This window comes from Taudactylus pleione, unplaced genomic scaffold, assembly GCF_031769625.1.
Source record: "Taudactylus pleione unplaced genomic scaffold, aTauple2 ptg001280l, whole genome shotgun sequence".
Taxonomy (NCBI): Eukaryota; Metazoa; Chordata; class Amphibia; order Anura; family Myobatrachidae; genus Taudactylus; species Taudactylus pleione.
In genome coordinates, this window is record NW_028285680.1 from 318,693 (window position 1) to 345,042 (window position 26,350).

At 48.9% G+C, this 26,350-nt stretch overlaps 1 protein-coding gene across 1 annotated transcript in view; it reads left to right on the plus strand.

Moving 5' to 3' along the window:
* TRAPPC10 (trafficking protein particle complex subunit 10) overlaps positions 1-13,945 on the plus strand; it is a 163,551-nt gene extending 149,606 nt beyond the window's left edge. Inside the window, exons 21-23 of the mRNA XM_088462881.1 lie at positions 3,497-3,674; positions 4,676-4,867; positions 11,607-13,945. Of these exons, the coding sequence (XP_088319007.1) occupies positions 3,497-3,674; positions 4,676-4,867; positions 11,607-11,845 (609 nt within the window). The 3' untranslated portion in view covers positions 11,846-13,945. The remainder of the gene's footprint in view (positions 1-3,496; positions 3,675-4,675; positions 4,868-11,606) is intronic.
* Positions 13,946-26,350: the final 12,405 nt, after the last annotated feature.

Consider the following 26,350-nt stretch of genomic DNA (forward strand, 5'->3'; position numbering starts at 1 on the left):
ACCACCCTATCTATGCCGGCCTTTCCTCCTGTGCACACCGCATGTTATATACACACACCACCCTATCTATGCCGGCCTTTCCTCCTGTGCACACCGCATGTTATATACACACACCACCCTATCTATGCCGGCCTTTCCTCCTGGTGCACACCACCTGTAATATACACACACCACCCTATCTATGCCGGCCTCTCCTCCTGGTGCACACCACCTGTAATATACACACACCACCCTATCTATGCCGGCCTTTCCTCCTGGTGCACACCGCATGTTATATACACACACCACCCTATCTGTGCCGGCCTTTCCTCCTGGTGCACACCACCTGTAATATACACACACCACCCTATCTATGCCGGCCTTTCCTCCTGGTGCACACCACCTGTAATATACACACACCACCCTATCTATGCCGGCCTCTCCTCCTGGTGCACACCACCTGTAATATACACACACCACCCTATCTATGCCGGCCTTTCCTCCTGGTGCACACCGCCTGTTATATACACACACCACCCTATCTATGCCGGCCTTTCCTCCTGGTGCACACACCGCTTGTTATATAGACACACCACCCTATCTGTGCCGGCTTTTCCTCCTGGTGCACACCGCATGTTATATACACACACCACCCTATCTATGCCGGCCTCTCCTCCTGGTGCACACACTGCCTGTTATATACACACACCACCCTATCTATGCCGGCCTTTCCTCCTGGTGCACACCGCCTGTTATATACACACACCACCCTATCTATGCCGGCCTCTCCTCCTGGTGCACACCGCCTGTTATATACACACACTACCCTATCTGTGCCGGCCTTTCCTCCTGGTGCACACCGCATGTTATATACACACACCACCCTATCTGTGCCGGTCTCTCCTCCTGGTGCACACCGCGTGTTATATAGACACACCACCCTATCTATGCCGGCCTCTCCTCCTGGTGCACACCGCCTGTTATATACACACACCACCCTATCTATGCCGGCCTCTCCTCCTGGTGCACACCGCATGTTATATACACACACCACCCTATCTATGCCGGCCTCTCCTCCTGGTGCACACACCGCCTGTTATATACACACACCACCCTATCTATGCCGGTCTCTCCTCCTGGTGCACACACTGCCTGTTATATACACACACCACCCTATCTATGCCGGCCTTTCCTCCTGGTGCACACCGCATGTTATATACACACACCACCCTATCTATGCCGGCCTCTCCTCCTGGTGCACACCGCCTGTTATATACACACACCACCCTATCTGTGCCGGCCTTTCCTCCTGGTGCACACTGCATGTTATATACACACACCACCCTATCTGTGCCGGTCTCTCCTCCTGGTGCACACCGCTTGTTATATAGACACACCACCCTATCTATGCCGGCCTCTCCTCCTGGTGCACACCGCCTGTTATATACACACACCACCCTATCTATGCCGGCCTCTCCTCCTGGTGCACACCGCCTGTTATATACACACACCACCCTATCTATGCCGGCCTTTCCTCCTGGTGCACACCGCATGTTATTTAGACACACCACCCTATCTGTGCCGGCCTTTCCTCCTGGTGCACACCGCATGTTATATAGACACACCATCCTATCTATGCCGGCCTCTCCTCCTGGTGCACACACCGCCTGTTATATACACACACCACCCTATCTATGCCGGCCTTTCCTCCTGGTGCACACCGCATGTTATATACACACACCACCCTATCTATGCCGGCCTCTCCTCCTGGTGCACACCGCCTGTTATATACACACACCACCCTATCTGTGCCGGCCTTTCCTCCTGGTGCACACACCGCTTGTTATAAAGACACACCACCCTATCTGTGCCGGCTTTTCCTCCTGGTGCACACCGCATGTTATATACACACACCACCCTATCTATGCCGGCCTCTCCTCCTGGTGCACACCGCCTGTTATATACACACACTACCCTATCTGTGCCGGCCTTTCCTCCTGGTGCACACCGCATGTTATATACACACACCACCCTATCTGTGCCGGTCTCTCCTCCTGGTGCACACCGCGTGTTATATAGACACACCACCCTATCTATGCCGGCCTCTCCTCCTGGTGCACACCGCCTGTTATATACACACACCACCCTATCTATGCCGGCCTCTCCTCCTGGTGCACACCGCATGTTATTTAGACACACCACCCTATCTGTGCCGGCCTTTCCTCCTGGTGCACACCGCATGTTATATAGACACACCATCCTATCTATGCCGGCCTCTCCTCCTGGTGCACACACCGCCTGTTATATACACACACCACCCTATCTATGCCGGCCTTTCCTCCTGGTGCACACCGCATGTTATATACACACACCACCCTATCTATGCCGGCCTCTCCTCCTGGTGCACACCGCCTGTTATATACACACACCACCCTATCTATGCCGGCCTCTCCTCCTGGTGCACACCGCATGTTATATAGACACACCACCCTATCTGTGCCGGCCTTTCCTCCTGGTGCACACACCGCTTGTTATAAAGACACACCACCCTATCTGTGCCGGCTTTTCCTCCTGGTGCACACCGCATGTTATATACACACACCACCCTATCTATGCCGGCCTCTCCTCCTGGTGCACACACCGCCTGTTATATACACACATCACCCTATCTATGCCGGTCTCTCCTCCTGGTGCACACCGCCTGTTATATACACACACCACCCTATCTATGCCGGTCTCTCCTCCTGGTGCACACCGCCTGTTATATACACACACCACCCTATCTATGCCGGTCTCTCCTCCTGGTGCACACCGCCTGTTATATACACACACCACCCTATCTATGCCGGCCTCTCCTCCTGGTGCACACACCACCTGTTATATACACACACCACCCTATCTATGCCGGTCTCTCCTCCTGGTGCACACCGCCTGTCTATGTACTCGGTGTCTCATGAAAGGGATCTGTCACGTGATCTCAGTATCGCTGTCACACCAGCACAGTACTGGGGACTTTCCCTGGAGAGTCTGTTTCTATATAACTGTCACACTGCGCTGCTATTCATTACATCAGTATATAGTTACTCGTACATGTAACACTAGTTATATATAATTACATTCTATAACAACACACATTTCACACTGAGCTTTCTATCTGACCAGACATTCAGTTGTTTAGGAGTAACTCTCTCCTATAACAATACAAGAGCTCTAACTGGTTCTAAGGCTAGTGTGCAGAGCCTACGTGGTACCGTGACTAGTGTACAGAGCCTACGTGGCACAGAGACTAGTGTGCAGCGCCTACGTGGCACAGAGACTAGTGTGCAGAGCCCACGTGGCACAGAGACTAGTGTGCAGAGCCAGCCCCTGCCGGGTTCCGCTCACAGCACCTGTCAGTGTTGGCTAATAGAGCAGGACAGCAGCAGCTATCGGAGGGGGAGCGAGCTATATTTGCCGGTGGTGTGATGGGTTTTCTTATTACTAGACCATAACCGGCAGGTGTGCTCTCTCCCACCAGACTCTGTACACGGTGCGTGCCAAAATCTCACCACCTGCGGAAACGGAGTTTTGTAAAATGGGGTCACTCTGCTCACTGGAAGTTTGTATCACCCGACTGTGTGACCCCCTGGAGGTGGACAAGGAGGAGACCCTAACGGACTGTGAGGGCTACAGCAGCACCCAGCTCTTCTATCAGGGTGAGGAGATTGCGGGAGCCGGTGGTGTTACACACGCACACACATACGTATACACACGCACACACATACGTATACACACGCACACACATACGTATACACACGCACACACATACGTATACACACGCACACACATACGTATACACACGCACACACATACGTATACACACGCACACACATACGTATACACACGCACACACATACGTATACACACGCACACACATACGTATACACACGCACACACATACGTATACACACGCACACACATACGTATACACACGCACACACATACGTATACACACGCACACACATACGTATACACACGCACACACATACGTATACACACGCACACACATACGTATACACACGCACACACATACGTATACACACATGTATACACACACACATACGTATACACACACACATGTATACACACACACATGTATACACACACACATGTATACACACACACATGTATACACACACACATGTATACACACACGTATACATATACACAAACGTACACACACACATGTACACATAAACACACATGTATACACACACGTACACATATACACACACTTATACACATGTACACACACACGTATACACATGTACACACACACACACGTATACACATGTACACACACACACGTATACACATGTACACACACACACGTATACACATGTACACACACACACGTATACACATGTACACACACACACACGTATACACATGTACACACACACACGTATACACATGTACACACACACACACGTATACACATGTACACACACACACGTATACACATGTACACACACACACGTATACACACGTATTCACACATGTTCACACACACACGTACACTTATACGCACACGTTCATACACACGTACACACATGTACACACACGTACACCTATACGCACACATGTTCATACATACACACACACACGTATACACACAGGTTTTTTGGTCCTTGTGCTTATGATGTATGTGTTACAGTTGTGGATGGTGGCAGTAACTGGGCCGTGTGTGGCCGAAGTTCTGGGGTGGTGATAATGCCGGTGGAACGTGGCGCCTGCCACACTGTCCGCATGGAGGTGATGCCCCTATTTGCTGGATATTTACCCTATCCCGACGTGCAGCTCTTCCGATATCTGCCTCATCAGTCACTCTCACAGCAAATGGATGCCGGTAAGTGTACAGCTCGCGCTGTAGGGGCTTCTGCCCGGGATGTCGTCTTCAGGACACAGGGGTCTTCTATTAGGGACGCGGGGAGACTTCTCTCGGGGGTGGGGAGGTGGGTCTGCGAGGGAAGCTTATAAACAACACTAGAACTAGCGCCCTCTAGGAAATGACGCATTTGGTGGTGACACTACTATGACATGGATGTGATGTCATAGAGCTGTACCGAGGCCGATTGGGGCGGTGATATAGGTGAGATGTTGGTATCATGTGGCAATGGAATGGGGGGGGGACATTCAGCTTACAGAGGGTCCTGGACTAATCTCACTTCTTATGGCAGCGTCCTGGGTACAGAATGATTGCTGGCGGGCGATTAGCATTACATCATCACGTCCGTACTTAGGTCACAAATTAGCAAAAAATATATATTTTCATGTTTTGATTGTGACATTTATTTGTTACATTTCTGTGGTGTCATCTTGTGTCTCGTTGCTTCATTATTTCATTATTATTGTTTTTTTTTTATTTTAAATCAAGTATTTTCTTCTTCAGGGTTCACAGGGAGACATTGGGGTGTAGGTGGGACTTGGAGGACCGGACACCAACAGCAAAGCTTTTCATTCCCAGGATGCTCCGGTCCTTCCCCCTATACCCCGCCCACAGCCTGAGGGCACCTCAGTTTGGTTGGTGTCTGGCAGGAGCTGGATCACCGTTATACAGAGGGGCTGCCCCAGCTTATTTTTATGATTTACCTTTATTTTCATTTATTCTAACTGAGCAGCAGCGTGAGACAGTCCTTTGTACATGTGCGCCATCACCCCTCCGCAGCACCGTAACACCAGCCCTCGGCTAGGTACTCCCGGCGGGGCTCCGAGGGGGACTTAGCTAGTGATGCTCCCCCGACCCCAGACTGCAGCCGGGACTAAAGGGGACAGGTAAGGCGGATCCCCGCGTCTACGTGCAGTCTTCCCTCAGGTCTCAGGAGACAGACCGGAGGCGCTGATGTGGACACCGGTTCGCCCAGGACTCCACTAGACCACCAGGGAATTACAAGCACTGACGCAGGGCAATTTATAGCCAGGGGACCCGAGGGTTAATGTCAGCACAGGGAATAAGGCGCTTTCCCTGCGGCCCCTCCCCCAGCTCAGGACGCCATTCCACTGCGGTCTTGCCACCCCTGAGCTTCTCCTCCCTCACCCTCGGCCCCCTCTGAGACGCGTGGCAGCCATTTTCTGCAACATGTCTCCAGGAACGCTGGGTCCAGTCTCCCTGTATACCTCTCCCATGGGCCAGGTTATACAGCGCTATATCCTGCCAGCCACTGCGCTCTGTGTAGTTGATGTTAGTGCCCACTGTAGTTATATTATATACTCTGCAGTGTATGTGACTTGTGCTAGTGTTGCTGTCTGTGTAGTTATACTGTATACCCTGCAGTGTATGTGACTTGTGCTAGTGCTGCTGTCTGTGTAGTTATACTGTATACCCTGCAGTGTATGTGACTTGTGCTGCTGTCTGTTTTCCTATTACTGTCAGCTTATACCTTTCTCTTTATTCTACTATTACCCTGACATACCAAGGTCATTGTACCTCACATCTCCCTATATTTGTGAGGGCTATCGCATACTCTCTATCGCTATTGCGCACTACACGGTGCCTTATTACCATTACATCTGGGTTGCTCACTGCACTGTGTCAGATTGTTACATTATTCTTGCAGCTATGTCTGGCAGAGGAAAGAATAACCAGCAGCCTGATGCTCCCACTCTGGTGTCCTGTAAGTCCTGGTCAGCAGGCTCAGCTCCAGAGGACCTCATCCAGGATGGTCTTTGTGCATCTTGTTATACCGCCCCGGGCCCATCACCCCTGGTGTCCTCTCTTCAAGACCCACCCTGGGCTACTTTTCCACAGGTGCTGGTAAAAATTGCGGACCACCTATCAGTCCCTGTGGTAGCTCCCCCTATGGGATGGCCACAGCAGGTACTCCCTGCAATCCTCAGTACAGAGTCTGGCGGATCCCTCTACAGTCTCTCACCAAATGCTGCCAAAGGAGAGACCCTTACCTAGTAACCTACTAAGCGTGCTGTGTTATCTTCCCAGTCCTCCGAGCTATCAGAGTCTGATGTATCATCTGGGGAGGCAGAAGACACAGACCTCTCTCACTCTGACTCCCCCCCGGGAGACGAGGAGCCCCCCTCTAAGTTGAATATACCTGCACTTGTGAGAGCTGTAAAATCTATGCTTCAAATAGAAGAGACAGAACTCGCTCCTAAGGGAAAATAACCACTATTTAAACGACAAAAAGTAGTTTTACCAGAGTTTCCTCACTCTGATCTGCTATCTGATCATATGAGTGAGGTATGGAATATGCCCAGTAAAAGATTTCAGCTGCCTAAACGGTTCAGTTCCTTTTACCCTCTTCCAGCTACTGATTGCACTAAATGGGAAGTTCCCCCAGCAGTGGATTCCCACGTTACATGTCTGGTCAAGAATACTACCTTACCTATCCATACTGCCACCTCCTTAAAGGAGACTACGGATAGAAGGCTGGAAGCTTCTCTAAAATCTATATACTATCTTACAGGAGCTATTACTTGTTTTGCTAGGGCTACGGCCTGGGTGACAAAAGCCATTGAGTGTTGGGCAGGTGCCCTAGAGGAGATCTTTCCCTTCGAGGGAACAGCTGTCCTACATATCTCACATTAGAGATGCAGCCTCCTATTTGTAGATCTAGATAGGGCTCTCCTAGCTTCCAAGGAATCTGCCACTTCTGTAGTAGCCCGCCGTATTGTTTGGCTCCACTCATGGAAGGCAGATTCGGACTCTAAAATGGCTTTGGAGTCTCTGCCTTATTCTGGCGAGATCCTGGTTCTCCCAAAATTGGACAAAATTGTGACTACCTTGGCTTCCAAGACGGCGTTCTTGCCCTCTGCATATAATGCGAAGCCTTGGATGTCATCCTTTCGGTCCTTTCGTCCTCAGGGAAAAGCTAAAGGTCAATCCTTTCCAAGGCATCCACTAAGGCCTCCAAGCCTAGGACCAAACAGGCCCAGGCTACTAGACGTCCACCTACCAAACCTGAAGACAAGCCTTCAGCCTGGCGGAGCGGGCCTCTCCCACGGAGCTCCCAGGGTGGAAGGCCGACTTCTTCAATTCGCCCAGTTCTGGCGTCAGACGCCTGGGTAAGAGAAGTGGTCTCTCACTGATATTTGATCTCTAATTCCTGAGGCGACCGCCCAGCAGTTCTTTTGCACAGGACCTCCATCGGACCCAAGCAAGGCCCTGCTGCTCCAAAAGGCCATTCAGTCCTTACTGCTCTCAATAATTCCGGTCCCCTCCTCACAGCGAGGAAATTGCTGCTATTCTACCCTTTTCTTAGTTCAGAAGCCCAATGGGTCTTATCGGCTATCCTCAATCTCAGGTCTCTGAACAAGTTTATCAGGGTACCCAGGTTTTTGTATTAAAATCCTCTGCTCTATTGTCTTGGTTATGGACTTTATGGTGTCTCTGGACATTCATAATGCCTAATCTACATGTATCTATAGCGCCTATCTCCAGATTTCTTTACTACTGCAATTTACCAATTTCAAGCTCTGCCTTTTGGCCTTTCTACTGCTCCTCAGGTCTTTACCAAGATCATGGCTGTTATGGCGGCCTATCTTCGTCGTCAAGGGATCAGACTGCTCCCATACTTAGACAATCTCTTGCTGTTGGCCAACTCCCCAGAAATTCTTCACCACCATCTACAGGCAACCAAGGCCTTTCTGCAAACGCACGGTTAGCTGATCAACTGGAAAAAAGTCTTCCTTGACACCTTCTCAAAGAATGGTACATCTGGGAGCCCTCCTGGGCTCTCAGGTTCAGAGAATCATCCTAATAGCAGTCAAAATCTCTGTATTACAGCATCGGGTGTGCAGACTACTACACAGTCGCCGAGTGTCAGTTCACTCTGCAATGCAGACCCTGGGATCCATGGTGTCCACCTTCAACATGGTGGAATTCACTCAGTTAAACTCCATGCCCCTACAACACCTGATCCTCTTCAGATGGAATGGGCTGCCCCATCTGCTCAGATCCCAGACAATGAACCTCTCCCCGGAGGTTCACCTGTCCCTAGCCTTCTGGCTACAGACGACCCACTTAAACATGGGGCGCCCCTTTTGGATCCCGGACTGGGCACTCCTAACCATGGACGCAAGCCTCCGTGGGTGGGACACAGTGGCCAGCCAGCACTCCTACCAGTGACACTGGACTCCAGCCGAGACTATCTTGCCTATCAATGTCCTGGAACCCCGAGCCATCTACAGAGCTCTCACCCTGGGTCAGGATATTTTTCAGGGCAGGCCAGTACAAGTACAGTCTGACAACACCACGGCAGTGGCCTACCTCAATCACCAAGGTGGCACTTGAAGTCAGACAGCAATGGCAGAAGTGTCCCGCATTCTCACATGGGCCGAACGCCTTCTCCCAGCCATCTCCGCAGTGTTCATCCCAGGAATTCTCAATTGGGAAGCGGGATTTACTCAGCCGTCACGAAGTACATGAAGGGGAGTGGTCTCTACATCCAGAAGTTTTTCAGCTCCTGGTCAGCAAATGGGGTCTACTAGATGTGGACCTCATGGCCTCACGACACAACCACAAACTTCCAGTGTATGGAGCCAGGACAAAGGACTCCACACAGCCTTCGTGGACGCATTATCTGTGAGGTGGACCTTCCATTTGTTGTACCTTTTTCCTCCAGTCTCCATTCTTCCTCGGGTTCTTCGGAAGTTCAAACAGGAAGGGGGCACAGTCCTGTTTTTAGCTCCGGCTTGGCACAGACACCACTGGTACGCCATTCTTTATAGTCTCTCCATAGACGCTCCTCTTCAACTTCCTCTACAACCAGACCTGTTGTCTCAGGGTCCCTGTCTATATCCGGACCTGGCCCGTCTGTCTTTAATGGCTTGGCTCTTGAGACACAACCCTCCTCAGGTCTAAGGGATTTTCCAGCTCTGTGGTCCAGACCATGCTTAGAGCACGTAAACCGGCCTCGGCCAGAATTTATCACCAGATATGATATACATATTTCCAGTGGTGTGCTCCTAGAAACTATGACCCTCAAGTTTTTAAGGTTACTAGAATACTTGCCGTCAGGCTGGATTGGATCTTGGACTCCGCCTAGCATCTCTGAAAGTGCACGTCTCTGCCCATCTGGTTCAAGCACAGAATTGCTTCTCTACCAGATTTTCACACCTTCCTACAAGGTGTTCTACGTATACAGCCTCTCTTTGTCCCTCCGGTAGCTCTGTGGAATTTGTCATTGGTTCTTCACGCACTTCAGAAACCTCCATTCAAACCCCTGGAATCAATAGATGTCAAGTGGCTCACTGCAAAGACACTTTTTTGTTTCTTCTGGCTATAGCATCTGCCTGTAGGGGCGCTTTCATGTCGCTTCCCTTTTTTAATCTTTCATCAGGACAGGGCTTTTCTTAGAATGCGCCCTGGCTTCCTTCCCAAGGTGGCTGCTCGTTTCCACCTTAATGAGGAAATTGTGGTTCCGGCCTTTCAATCACCGTACCTCTCAGCATGTTAGGCTACTTTGGATGTGGTCCGTGCTCTAAAAATCTACATGGACCTTACTAGTTCCATCAGGAAATCGGACTCCCTCTTCATCCTACATGGATTTCATAAGAAGGGATGGCCAGCTAACAAACAGACTCTGGCCAGATGGCTTTGCATGACTATCTCACAGGCTCACACGCAGACTAGCCTTCCTGTGCCAGCTACAGTATCTGCTCATTCTACTCTGTGGGTACTTCAGGAGAGGCGCCATGGCGAGCTGCCCACGAACAACTATGCAAGGCGGCCACGTGGTCTTGTGTCCACAACTTTCTTAGGTTGTATGCCTTTGATACATTTGCCTCTCAGGATGCTTCCTTTGCGTGCAGGGTTCTTCTCTCAGCTCAGGAGCATCCTCACCCTTGAACCACTGCTTTGGGACATCCTTTAGTTTCCCTGTGGAGCTCTATGGACCCTGAAGAAAGAAGAAAAGGAGACTTATAGTAAAACTTACCCTTGTTAACTGTTTTTCTTCGAAGTTCCTAGGGTCCATAGGGCACCTGACCTGACGCACCTGGCTTCTATAGGTTTCTTCTCTTGGTCACCAGTTTCCTTCTCTGTGTGAGTGTGTGATTCCTCAGTGTACCAGTCTTCCTTCTCTCCTGTCCTGGGCTTGTTAACAAAACTGAGTTGCCCTCAGGCTGTGGGCGGGCTATAGGGGGAGGGACCGGAGCATCCTGGGATTGAAAATCTTTGCTGTTGGTGTCCGGTCCTCCAGGTCCCACCTACACTCCAATGTCTCCCTGTGGACCCTATGGACTTCAAAGAAAGAGTTAACAAGGGTAAGTTTTACCATAACTGTCCTTGTTCCCAAACTTGCATGATAATAACACGGAGGAGCTGCTAACAATAAGCTAAAGTGTTTATCATGACCTAGTTCCTATATACAAATGAGGGTGTAATGCAGAAGATGGGGACTTCGGGAGGTTTGGGACGTTCACAGCCGATATTCTTGTACTTTAATAGACAGTTTCTACTATAGTCCAGAAATCTCTCACGTTAGAACATTTCGTTCACAAGACTGATCCCTCGAATTGTGGCCCCCGATTTAGGTGCCAACCTCACTCCTGCCTTACACCCTAAATTCATTATATACTGCTAGGGTCACTTACCATTCTTGCTTAAATACTCTGTTTCTGCATTTCCACAGACAGCTGGATGGAGAATGACTCGGTATCAGTGGAGGACCCTTGTGAGGCTCCCAGCGGACGGACAGGAAGCAGCTCGCTCTCTCCGGGGCCCACCAGCTCTTCAGCAGAGCAGAAAGGACTTCCAATGCCCCGGCTACAACCATTCCATGCTGGGCAGGTCAGCAACAGCAGTGCCGGGCGCCAAATCCTAGTTATTCCCAGTATGGACGACCATGTGCTGGAGGTCAATGTCACATGACACAGCGCCCCACAGTGGGCGGAGCCAAATCTGTATTATGTATGTACAGCTGGGTGTGGGGCCTGGACTGGAAGCTGGGGGCCTGGACTGGAAGCTGTATGCTCAGTATCACTTTACAAGACACCTGGATGAAATGGAAGCTCTGGACTATTACAGCAATGCTGTTCATAGTGCAATATTCTACTGGACTGTGTGACGATCTGCGGTGCTCACTCTCACCTTAGCCAAGGCGGTAGTGTGCTATACATAACGCTGTGCATGTTATACTGCGCTGTTACTTCTCTCGCCATCGTCGCCCGGTAACTGGAACGCTACATGATGGGGTATGTGGTGAGGGACTGAGGGGCCACAAAGCTAATACCTTTATCTCTTTGTCAAGGACAGTGTGTGAAATAACTGCCAGTAGTGCTTAACCCCTGGTCCTGGCTATGATCTCATGTTCTACCAGATTATGCCCAGCTCATGCGTAGACCTCGGTATCTCACATTGTACCATTTCATACCTACGATTGGCCAATGACATGTCTACACGAAGATCTCAATAGCTCACGTTGTACAAGGTCATACCTAAGATTGGCCAATACCATGTCTATGCTAAGATCTCAATAGCTCACGTTGTACAAGGTCATACCTAAGATTGGCCAATACCATGTCTATGCTAAGATCTCAATAGCCTCACGTTGTACAAGGTCATACCTAAGATTGGCCAATACCATGTTTACGCTAAGATCTCAATAGCTCACGTAGTACAAGGTCATACCTAAGATTGGCCAATGCCGTGTCAGTGATATGACCTCAATAGTTTGCGTTGTACAAGGACATTCCTAAGATTGACCAATGACATGTCTGTAATAAGATCTCAATAGCTCACGTTGTACAAGGTCATACCTAAGGTTGGCCAATACCATGTCTGTGATAAGATCTCAATAGCTCACGTTGTACAAGGTCATACCTAAGGTTGGCCAATGCCATGTCTACACGAAGATCTCAATAGCTCACATTGTACAAGGTCATACCTAAGGTTGGCCAATGCCATGTCTACACTAAGACCTCAATAGTTCGCATTGTATAAGGTCATACCTAAGATTGGCCAAGATATCATCTTCATGTTGTGACCTCATCTCATGTTATACAAGGTTATATAATGCATTGGCTAATATAAGGTGGATGGTGAGACATCATTATCTCATGTTGTACAATGTCATACCATTGATTACCCAACATTGGGTCCATGGTAAGAACGTCTCATGTTTTATGAATTCATGCCTGTGATTTAACAATTCTGGCTACTCATCATTTCATATTGTACAAAATTCATATCCAGTATTGACTGATGTCATAGTGACTTCATTATCGAACATCTTAGATATTGTAGGTCTGGATTGGCCAATGTTAGGTCCTTACTGAGGTCCTAGCATATCATTACATATATGTACCAGGATAGGCCACTGTTTGAAACAATGTCGGATGTTACAGTAAATCTCATTGTACTGGTATCCAGGATTGGTCAGTGTGAGGTATATGCTGATATTTACCTCGCATTGTACTAGAACATACCTGGGATCGTTCAGTGTGAGGTATATGCTGATATGTATGTTGCCTTTTTCGGGATGATACTTGGGATCAGTCAGTGTAAGGTCCTTGTTATTTTTTGTATACTGGTTTCAGGGTCTCTATAGCTCCCTGCGCTACATACACACACTACACCACCCCCCTGTCTGGAGTATACCTTGCTGCTACTGTTCCAACACCCTCTCTGTATTATATCCCCATGGGAGACTTCTCTTCCTGGCACCAGTTTGGCGCGTTCTCTGATGTAAGCCCAGGAAGTGGCACCAGTTTGGTAAGATCTGTCTTCTAGATGTGCTGGCCTTTACTATATTATGGGATTTTTAGGTGACAGCACTATTTATTTTTTGGTATCCTATACCTTTAATAAGGTGGAAGCTTGTATTAAGAGTAACCAGAATACATGTGTTTTACCACAGTCTAATATCTTTTACTGGCAGCTGAATGTGTGGGGTGGTGTCTGGAGGACTCCTTACAGACAGATGAGTGTGTGGTGCGGCGACGTGGCCTCCATACCAATGGCTGAGTGTGTGGGGAGATGGCAGGTGGCTCCTTTTGGATGGCTGAGTGTGGGGTGGTGTCTGAAGGGCTCCTTACGGACAGCTGATTGTGTGAGGCGGCGTCAGCTCCATATTGTGTGGGATATTATCGGGGAGGAGCTCCTTACAGACGGCTGCGTGTGGGGGGTGGTGGATGGCTGCGTGTGGGGGGTGGTGGACAGCTGCATGTGGGGGGTGAAGACGGGGAGCTCCTTACTAACAGTAACCATTGGGGACATACCATACCCAGGACTATGCCGCTACTTGGAGATTATTGTGCACAAGGTAGCTTTAGGTCTGGATACTTGTAATGCGAGTTAAATAACCTCATATTCCTGGAGCAGTTGCAATGAATGCCCAGTGAGGTCAGGTCAAATCTAAAACCACTCAAGAAGCAAGCCGCCCAGCTGGCTGAGGATTATGTAGCTTTACCGTCCTTGGCTCTGGTCCAATCCAGGTATAGACCGTTTGTGATCAGTACAATGTGACTGAAATTTCAGCTGCAGTGCCCCAGACATCACTAGCAACAAGTCTACCTCTAATTCTTGGCATGTTATGGCACACCACAAGGACCTGCTGAATTGGAGACATTGTGCCTAATTTCCATCTCCTGCGCAGACTACTGACCATTAAAATTGTAGATTTCTTCACAATCCATAGGGGACACATGCTTAGACCATGGGTATAGGGTGAGCTGGAAGAGTCCTGGCACCAAATAGTTAAACTTCTTCTTTCAGCAGCTCTGGCTCCTGCCCCCCTATACCCAGCCCCCAGACAGGCCAGTTCAGTTGGTGCCTGCAGGAGCAAGGCACATGTGGAGACTGCTCTGTCATCTAAACTTCTTATATTTAATTTTTATTTATTTTTTCTGCTTTTTACAACATGAGGGCAGCACTAGGCGTCCTATATGACGCCCGCACTGCCGCTCCACCGACCCCCAGCACCGGGGGCACTGGCGACTGGGTCAGTGACCTCGGCCGGTCCCACAGCACACAACGGGGACCTGCAGCCGGACGCAGGGGAAAGAGAGCACGGACGATGCTCTAAGGCAAGATGCGGCTCCCTGTTTACAGGGAGATGCGCTACTGCAGCTGTTACCGCCGGTGTGGCCATTGCCCTGGGGGGATCTGGTATCAGCAAGATGGAGGTAGGCTATCCCCATTCAGCCCCCTCCCCCGCTCCCTCACTGCGTTAGCCATGCCACAGGGAGTCTCCCACCTCTCTCCCCTTCCAACTGAGACACTGAGCAGCCATTTTACTACTGTGCCTGCTTCAGTTAGTGTCTGGAGAGAGTAAGGGCTCCTGTCTCCCTGTATACCCATCCCTCTGAGGTCAGGTTATTCACTAAGCTCCTTCCTACCAACTAGGTTATGGATTATTGAGCAGTAACTGCCCATTAATACAGCATTGATTGTCTCTGTGTGCATGTACGGTATTTGTGTTTATACATTTTATTTTTCAGTTTCTTCTGACAGTTTAGTAAAACTCTCTCCTGTACAGCCGCTTATTGTGGGGTGAGGTCCGATTCATTGCTGTCCCCCCTTTTATTGCACACAGTAGTTTTCCTAGCTGGTGTGTGAGGATGGCCCTGGATGGCTTATCAGGTTCTCCAAGGGCAAAGCACCCAGGGATGGGGGTGTTATAGTGTTGTGTAACTGCAGGACCTGGACCTCTGTACTTTTCTCCTCAGGCTCCGTACCACCATGGGCTCTGTGTCCTGTGTTTTGCAGCAGAGTGTCAGTCAGCCATGACTTCCACCTGGAGCCGGGCTGGATACTTCTCTTATAGGTAAGAGTGCAGTTGAGGACTAGTGTATTTCCTCTGCAGTGTCAGAGTGTGCCCGTCACACAGAGCTACCAGGACCTGCTCCCTCTATTAGTATCCCTACTGGGGCCTAGCTGGGTACCTTATAGCATAATGCCTTAGGAGCCAGGGATGCTGCCCTTCCCGCTTTAAGCCCAGGTACTGTACCTGCATCTTTCTAGCTGCTGCTGGACAGGAACCGCACTTCAGGCACATTACTGCCTCAGCACTGAGGTACTATGTTTGATTGCCACTACAGCCCTAACTTGGTGGAGTTTGTATATTCTCCCTGTGCTCGTGTGGGTTTCCATCGGGTGCTCCGGTTCCCTGCCACATCTTTTATAGATAGTGTTGCATCCCAGTCTAAATAGTGTTGCGTTCCTGTCCGGTAATTGGAAGTTCCTCAGCATTGGGACACTATGCCTAATATTTCAGATAATACCACAGCTAAATGTAGCACCCGGTTTAAAGGGATAAGAGCTGTTCTTAGCTTCAAGGTTACCGAGGCCTATGACCACTCTACCCTGAATGTGCCCGATATCGTCTAATCTTGGAATCTAAACAGGGTCAGGTCTGGGTTTGTTCTTGGATTGACTGGGTATACCAGGTGCGGTAGGCTACAGACCCCTAATGTTAGCGTTTAGGTTTTCATGCTTCGGTAAACTGTTTCTGCATTCCCATTATTTTGCACAGACTGTGGGCCTTCTGTGGAGGGCTCGCCGTAATAGGCACCTCCGGGTTTCTAAGCTCCTTGCCCCCTTCAATTCTCCACCTGCTGTGGACCAAGCATAATGAGCCTCTTCAGGGAACGCTCATTTGGCCCACCTAGTTAAGAACGCTGCCCTTCGTAGTCCAAATATGGCGTCCCTTGGGATCCTTCGGACAGGACATGGAACTTTCCTTAAAAATGTCTGCAGACGCTTTTATGCATCCAGTACAGACTTCTGCTTTAGGAGAGCCTCAGCTGCGTCTTGTGAGAACATCAGAGGGTGGCCTATTGAAGAGGCGACAATAGCTACTGGTCCTGACTTCAGGTGTCTGCAGCCTTTGTGGTGGTTAGGCAAACTCTCTGACTTAATTTCTGACTCAGTCTTCAGGAAAGCCATAGGGGCTCTTCTGCTTTCAGGTCATTTGCTGAGCTCCTGTTTTGGTCAGGATGGTAGCCACAATAACTCTGTTAAGGTCAACCTTCCCCCTTCTGTGCCTTAGGTCTCAAACTTCTAATTTTCGCTCCTTTCCTCGGAGGGAAGGTCCAAGGGCAAACCTTTCTTAGGGCTCCGGGTTACCCAGGTCTACCGGTTATCCTACTTCCAGGCTTACTGACAGGCTTGAGCTTCGCTAGGCAGACCTCCACCTAGGGGGATTCCAAGCATAGTAGGATGACTTTTGCTGTTTCCATCACCTGGATGGCAACCACTCAGGATGCCTGAGGGTAAGTTTTTTTTTTTTTTCCTGGGGCTATGCCGTAGGCTTTCAAGAACAGGTTTAGACCCTATTTTTTCCTACTGGCCACGCCCTGCTGGCATCCTGAGTGGGGACTATTTGGCCAGTCTCTTCGTTCACCTGGACTTCCTGAACAGGCTTTTTGGTGAGCCAGGGAGTCTTTCCATCCTTCTGGCTCTGTGGGACCTCGGGACCTCCTTGTTTTTCTGGGAGGCATATTTCCAGGTTCCTATCTGGCCAAGTCACCAGAGTTTTACTCTGGCTGGCGGTCCAAGAGGAGCATTTTCTGACATTGCCATTTGATCTTTCTAGAACCCATAGACTTTTAACAAAAAGTCATGGTAAATCATTTTCGCCGCAGGGGTATCAGGTTTCTACCTTCTCTAAACGGCCTTCTGTTCCTTGCAGGTATCCGTATGTTCTCAAGGAACACAACGATTTCTCATTAGGTCTCTCCAGTCCCACGGAAAGATCATCACTGGGATGTATTTTTCCACCTGGACTTTATCGCAGGAGCTGTACCATATGAAGGATTCACAAGGTTTTTAGTAATCGCTGAGTGTCAATACATTAATATCCTGTGCTCGTTTGTCTCCACATTCGTGATGGCAGAGTATGCCCAGTTTCTCCATGCCTCTTTGGATTAAGGATATTCCCTGTGGAAACGTTCCCACCAATAGCTCACACCTTCCTAGGAGGTTAGGCTCTTTGGTGGTCCAGGCGTCCTGCTTACACTGGGGCTACCCACTTTGGGATTCCACACAGGGTCCTCATCACCGATGTCAACAACCTGCTGGGTGCCGATCAACTTTGTGGATCTCCTAACAATCTTCTGAGCTTTCCAGTTGCACTTGCAGTCAGGATGCATTGAAGATGGTGAGTCGAGTTCTCATCTGAATAGTGTGTAAACTTCCGGCTCTGTCTGTAGTCTTCCTCCCCAGAGTCCGGGCTGGGGAAGAGAGCTTCCTCGATCACCTGGGCACCTACGCAGACAAATGGGGGCTTTGTCCACACAGCTTTCTTATCCTATTTCTTTGCTGGTGGAGGCCAGACATTGCCTTGGTGGCAACTCAGCATGAAAACCTATTTATTGAGGTACTGCTATGAATCGGCTGTGTCTCAAAGGGCTAAGTCACAGCACATAGTATACCAGGTACCTGGTTTGAATCCTGGTTGAGATAATTTCACCTACCCGTATCAGGGTTCCTGGAGCCCTTCGGGTGGATGTCTTGCCGGTTTGGCAGGAGTTCCTTCTCTCATATGCCTTACCTCTGATTGCGTGGATCTGTGGGTCCTCCACAAGCTGCATTGGGAGGGAGGCATGGCAATCCTGGTTGCGTCCTATGGGTCTTGGTACACATATTTTCTATCCACATTCTGCTCTTTCTTCCTGGTGACTGGATCTTCTGTCTAGGGGCCCGTTCTTCTATCTGAATCTGGCCCGTCTCATTGCTCTTGACACAATGTTGAGCACTTATGGGTTATGCCCGTAAGTTCTCCTCTGCAAGCCTTTGTCACTGCTTTGGCAGATTTACTTTGCTTGGGGTTCTGCCTGGAATTTTTTCCCAGTGGGTTCTCCTCTCTAGGGTCCTCTCCCTTCAGCTGGTGGGGCTGGATTTGTCCCTCCGCCTCTCTTCTTGGAAATTGCAGGTTCTCACATTGTCCTTTTCAGAAGCAGTTTGCTTGGATGCCTGATGTACGATCTTTCCTCCTCGGACAGTATTGTTTCTCGGCTCCTTGGACTTTGTGTTTGGTGCTTTGAGCTTTTCAGTTGTCACCCTTTGAGCCCTTGGGCTCTGCTGACATTAGTTGGCTTACATGGATGACCACTTTCCTGCTCCTGGCGAGTGTTTCTCTAGTGCACGTTGCCCTGTCCCTCCCCATGGGGTTGTTTCACTGGGACCGGACTGTCCTTTGAATTTGCTTAGGCTACCTTCCTTCGGTGGTCCCTCGGTTTATCATCACCAGGACTGTTTAGATCCTCTGCTCAGACACTTATGTTTCTACGAAGGGAGGCCTCTTTGGATTGTGCAGGCTCTCCGGATCTTTGGGGTTTGGACTCCAGTCCACAGTAGGACGTCCCCACTTTAGTCCTATACAAAATTCATAAATGGAACTGGCCGGATTCCACACAGGATGGCTCCGTTTGATTTTCCTTTATGCTTTTGCAATGGCGGTACTTTCTGTTCCGTCTTTACAGATGGATTTTTTTTTTACCATATTGTGCTTCTTGGGTGCTCACCAGCGGTGCCTCGGCTGAGCAGCTTCGTAAGAGAGGCCCTATGGATCTCCGCCCATGCTTTATTCCGGTTCTGTTCAATTGCCACATTCGCGGACGTGGCTTTTGGTCGAGGGGGGTTCTTATGTCCCCTATGGATCGTGAAGAAGAAAATAGTTATGGTTGACTTACTGTACCTAGGTAACTCCTTTTCTTCGAGGTCCACAGGGATACTATGGGGGATATTATGGTTGGAAGACCAGGCAACAAACCGTCAAAGCTTTGGCTGCCAGAATACCCTGGATTCTACATATATACCCCGCCCCTAGCCATAGGACTTCAGTTTAGATAACAAGCCTAAAGGCAGGGGAAGGAAGAACAATCATACACCAGAAACACTCTTACAGAAGATGAGAGAATCTGTGACCGAAAGAAAATCACCCGATGAAGCCTCGAGGACCTCGAAAGAAAGGAGTTATCTAGGTAAGTCTACCAAAACTCTACATTTCTTCATTGGGATCCACTGGAATACCATGGGGATGTAGAAGTTACCCTAGGGTGGGGGACGCTCCTGAGCAGAAAGGAGAACTTGTCGCCCAAACGAAGCATCCTGAGAGGCAAAAGTATCAGGCATAGAACCTAAGAAAAGTGTGGACAGAAGACCACGTGGCTGCCTTACACAATTGTTCAGGAGAGGCACCACGATTGAATGGCTACAATGGCCCTAAAGACCGAATTGAATGTGCTGTCATTGTGCTTAGGACAGGAAGATCAGCTTGCGTGTACACATGAGAGATAGTCATATGTAGCCATTTCGCCATAGTCTGCTTATTAGCTGGCCATCCTCACTTGTGAAAACCATATAATACAAAAAGAGCATCTGATTTTCTAACAGAGTTTGTATGCTCCACATAAATTACGGAGAGCACGAACTACATTCAGGGAGACTTCACCTACAGAAAGGTCTGGTGCCTGAAAAGCTGGAAAAACAATTTATTCATTCACATGAAAACGGTACACTACCTTAGGAAGGCAACCCTCCCTTATACGAAGAACAGCTTTATCCTGTAAAAACTCAAAAATGGGGAGTGACAAGCGAGCGCTGCCAAATCCAAGACCCTGCAAGCAGAAGAGATAGCAAGAAGAAAGTGTCTTTGCTGTCGACCACTTCAAATCTACAGAGTCTAAAGGTTCAAATGGGGAAGCTTGTAACCCCTTACGAACCAAAGACAAATCCTACGTTGCTACCAGTGGAACAAAAGGAGGCTGAACTCGCAGAACTACTTGGAAAAAAATTCTAACATTTGGTAATGAAGCAATCTTGTTCTGAAACCAGACTGACAGTGCAGAAACCAGTACTCTCATAGTGGCCAGGCGGAGACCTTTGTCTAACCCTGCCTGCAGATAAGCCAGTATCCTGGAAACCCTGAATACCTTAGGATCATATTCCTTATGAGAACACTAATTGAGTACTCCCGGAATTAATATTGCCGAAATGGCCGGAAGATGATGATCTGCCAAAATGAAAGCCTTTTTCACTTCTTTCATGGCCGCATAACTCCTTGTGCCTCTCTGATGATTGAGGTAGGCCACTGTAGTCGCATTGTCGGACTGAATCTGGACTGGTCTGCCCTGGAGCAGGTACTGTGCCCTGACAAATGCTTTGTATACTGCTCGCCGTTCCAGAATGTTTGCCAGATTACTTTCTTGATCTGTCCATCTCCCCTGGAAGGTGTGATGACCTGTTACTGCCCCCCATCCGTGAAAACTTTCATCCGCGGTGAGAAGAACCCAATTTGGAATCCAGAACGGGCATCCTTTGTTTTAATGATCCTTTTTTAGCCACCACAGGAGGGAGTGGCGAACCTCTGGGGTGAGAAAGATCATCTGGGACCTTATTAAATGATGCTGTCCGTTCCACCTGGAGAGAATCAACCTTTGCATGGGCCTGGAATGGAACTGAGCATAGCCCACCATGTGGAAAGTTGATACCATTGGTCACAGCACCTGCATTGCTGACAGAATGGATACTCTTTGCTTCCGTAGCAGCATGTGTATCCGCTTTTATAAGGCCAAAACACCCTTTGTGCCTGAGAATCTAGAAATGCTCCTAAGTGTACCATCTGCTGTGTTGGAGAAAGTGATTTCTTCCAATTGATGATCCAGCCATGCCTTTATAGGCAGGCTTCAGTTTAAGATGGTGTTGCAAAACTACCAGAGTCCGTGCCAATATCAGAAGGTCGTCCAGATATAGCAGTATTCTGACTCCCTGATGCCTGAGATAAGCTGACATTATTTTGGTAAATACAGGGGAGTCGTAGAAAGGCCAAAGGATAGAGCCTGAAATTGGTAATGTTGCTGAAGGACATCAAACCGTAAAAATTGCTGGTGGGATGGGATACTTGGAATATGCAGATATGCCTCCTGAATATCCATGGTAATCTCCCGGCTCCATAGCCAAAATAATTGACAGGAGAGTATCCATGTGGAATTTGGGAACATGGACAAACCTGTTGAGGGTTTTTAGATTTAGTATAGGGCGATATGCCACATTCGGCTTCTTGACCAGCAATAGATTTGAGTAATAACCCCTTCCTTATTGTAACACAGGAACTGGGACTATTACCCCGGCCTGTAGCAGGGAGTAAATGGCTTCCTGAAAAGCCAAGGCCTTGTCCACATCTGATGGAAGCTCTGTGGCAAAAAACTTCTGGTGGGGATGTCGCCTGAAAGTTAGGGCATGCCCCTGAGAAACCACATGTCGGACCCAGGTATCTGTAGTTGTTTGATGCCAATAATGCGCAAACTGAAGAAGTCTGCCCCCCAACCTGGGATCTCCCAGGAGGAAGCCCACTCTATCAGGCCGAGGGCTTGTCCGGCTTAGAAGCTGAATGTCTTGCCTATCCAGAACTCCTAGGTTGTCGCTTTGATTTATGAAAACTAGTCGGCCTAAAGAAAGTCTGTCCTTTAGCCCTTTCCCGAGGATGGAAGGACTGAAAAGAAACCTGCCTAGCTCTACTTTTTAATGTAGATGGCAGACCTGCTGACTTTGAAGCCGCCAGAGTAGAAATTATGTTTTCCAACTCTGCTCCAAAGAGTTCCTTTCAATGAAATAGTAAGACTTCCAGCGCCCTCTCTGATCCTGTATCAGATTTCCAAGATCTTAAACAAAGGGCCCTGCATGCCACTATTGAGGCAGCTGATGCTCTAGAAGCTAAAATTCCAGCATCCACTGCAGCTCCTCCTAGATAGGAAGCCACTTCCCGTATGTGTGAGATGTTCATCATCTGTTCTCTGGTAGCATTTGGTAGAGAGTCTTCCAATGCCTCAATCCATTCTTCAACAGCTTTGGCTACCCAGGCTCTAGCTATAGCTGGATGGGTAACAGCTCCAGATGATGAGAATATAGCCTTAAGACAAGATTCAATCTTTTTATCTGTGGAATCAGAGAAGAATCAGATGGAATAGGCATATGTAGCCTTTCTGATTAGATGCGTTACATGAGCACAGTAGGAGGTACCTCCCACTTAGTACATACAGAAGGTGGGACCGGATACAATGATTTTATTCTCTTATCAACATAAAACCGTTTATCTGGGTTACCCAATGCCACCTCAATAAGCTCAGTGAGCTGTTCAGACACAGGGAACTCCATTTTGACCACCTTTCGGTGGTGATTAAACATTGGAGTCTTCTTACTGTAAGCTGGTTCATCATCCTGAATATCTAGGACTGATATAACTGCCCTCACCAAAGAAGTAACATCCACCGTAGATAGATGATCTTCCTCCCCAGAAGTAGATACTGGAGAGGAATCCTGTGCATCATCAGATTCCTCTGATGATGGGTCTGAATCCATATGTTGGGCAGACTGAGATAGAGACAACTTGCATTTAGGCACTTTAGTCACTACCAGTCTGTTATCAACATTGGAAGGTGCCATACTCTGATTAGAGTGGCCATCAACATCCTTTATTGAGAAATGCTTATGAGGTGTAAACATATGTGGACACCCCATCCAAAGAGTCATCGTCGGAGTAGCCAAACGATCCATCACCTGCATCATAACCTGGGACAAAGAAGCAACCCAAGATGGCTTTTGTCCAACAACAGGTAAACCGGACTGGTGAGGTGGCTCTTTATAGCAGACAACACACAAACCCTCCTTTATGTCCTGTGAGGACACACAAGCCGCACATGATTTACCAGCACAGGTTGTTCCCTCTCCTGTTACCCTTTATCTTTTTACATATTCAAAGTAAAGGAAACAATCACAAAGTTATGTGACAGCCTTCACAAAATCTCAAGGACGTACTCAGAAAGAAATAACAGTGATGGTTATAATAAGAGATAGAAATAAAAAACTAGTATCTGTCAGCAGCTAGCAAACAGTCACATACAATGCACATGTAATATAATTGCAATTGGCTCTAAATCAACTACAGCAACGCAAAGGAATGGTGGGACATAGAGCGCTATATACCTAAACCAAGGGAGAGATATACAGGGAGACTGACCCAACCCTCCTGAGACCACAGCTACAGGGCGCACTGAGCGTGGACTGTGAGCGTCTCATATACATGTGGAGGGTAGGCGGAGCCACCCAGGTGCGCGAAACCCTTCATAGGGACTGTGTCTGGGTCGGAGCTGCCGGGGGAGTGCCTACCTCCCCTAAGCTGCATTAACCAGCCGGGTACGCTGGCCTCGTGGCAACAGATTGCTTCTGCTCCTGATCCCCGGCGTTGGATGAAAGTGCCCCGGCTGGTGTAGTAAGGACGCGGACAATCCCTGGTCCTGACAGCAGCAGTTTCTGGAGCCTCTCTGACACCACAAGCAAGGACTGCCGCGTAAGCAAGGAATCTCCTTACCTGACATCTCCGAGCATCCAGCGCAGTCTGTCATTGCTGCTAGCTCAGCTGTGACCCGCCGAAATCACCAGCACAATTACTGATGTGGTGGCCCGGTGGAGGTAGATGGAGTCGCAGTACGTGCGTCTTGATACAGACGCTTGGTACTGCCAACTCGATAAAACATAAGATAAAAAGCTGACTGTCTGAGCAGTCCCCTGTTACAAAGGTGCATCTGATCCTGCCACACCAAACAAACATACTGAAGTCCTATGGTTAGGTGTGGGGTATATATGGAGGAGGAGCAAGGGCATTCTGGGAGCAAAAGCTTTGACTGGTGGCTGGTCTTCCAACCATAACATCCCCATGGTATTCCTGCGGATCCCTGTTGACCCCGAAGAAGAAAGAGGACTTATGTCTTACCTAGTTAAGTCCTTTTCTTCGAGGCCATAGGGACACAGGCCGTCCACCCTGATGCACCGGGCTGGCAGGGTTTTTTACTCTGCTTCCAATCCTCCTTTGGCGTTTCTGGGTGTTTGGACCAATATGTGTAGGTCGGTCTTTCTTCTCTTCCTCGCTCCTGCCTTGGGCTTACTAACTAAACTGGCCTGCCTGGGGACGAGGTATAGGGTGGGGGGGCCGGAGCTGCTGGGAGAAAAAGATTAACTATTTGGTGCCCGGACTACTCCTGCTCCCCCTATACCCATGGTCTAAGCCTGTTTTCCCTATTGAGTTTGAAGAAAGAACTTAACCAGGTAAGACATAAGTCCTCTTTTTGCTTTTATTTGCCTTGAAGCCGTAGTGCTCACATCCATGGATGCAGAACCTGGAGCTTGGGGTCTGATGGACACGTTTAGAAAGGTGCAGTCCCTGAAGGAAGTGCTCATTAACGTATGGGCCCAGTTTCCCTGAGAACTTATGCAGACCTTTTGGGAAAGATTCAGCCCACTATGTACCATCCCTTACTATCGGAAAAAGAATGGCTTGTATGAGAAGCCCCATCGTATCCTTTAGCACTTGGTGCACAGACATACTCTGAGTGGGGGAAGGGGTAATAACTTTCTGCCGTAGACTCTCCACTTAACATGAGGTGCTGCAAAAATCCTTTGGTTTCTCATAGTCTGACCTATCCAGGATCAGGATCCCTGGTCGGCATTACCTAGACCCGGGAAGCTGGGGGGGTTCTCATGAGACCCCATTATTAAATGTGTAGGAATTGAGGGGATGGTTGAGACGATTACTGGAGGATACTGATGAGTATCAGAATGAGCAGTTGGGGGAGGAGCTGTAGGCATGGAACGCACAATCTGCCAGCAGCCCATCGTTCACCCACTTATTACCCCTCATCTCCATCCTAGAGAGGCCAGGCCTGTGCCACAAGGTATATTAAAGATAGGAAAGTAAAAATGAAATTCTAGAAATAGGGGTCATTGTGCCAGCCTGTATTCCCTGGTCAGCTAGTGTAGTGCCTGTGCCTAGGAAAGATGGTACTACAGGGTCCTGCGTTGTCTATAACAGGCTGTGACCATGACAGAACCCTACACCATGCCCTCGCTCAGCAGTGTTGGGGGCCTATGGCATCTACCTGAGGTTTATGCAGGAGGTATGAATAGGTCCTCTGGCCATCAGTCTGCTCTCATCAGCTACTAAGGGTTTCCCAGTCTGAGCTGATGCCCCGACGTATCCAGATAATAACTGATAAAGTGCATGTACCCCGGCCTGGTTTCCTCACTGTGAGAAGATGTGATATTTGTCTCCCAGTGACTCAGGATGCAGAGCAGGAACAGCAGACTGCGCCTTGGATGGATTCCTGTGTCCGTATTAACCTCAGTTCCCAAACTGCGAATAGCCGGATCCTACATGGAGGTTTTTATTATAATCTCTGCACCCATAACGCGAATAATATATAAAAGAAGATGACCTACTGCATCAGATGAGGGGACCCCTGTGTTTATCATGCTTACCTACACAGCAGGCATATGCAATTTATAAGGGTAGTCCCGCGAACCTCCATAAGAGTGGATGGATAACTCACATACCACCCACTTACTAGTGAAGTGGACCTGATGGGGAGATAATATCGGGAT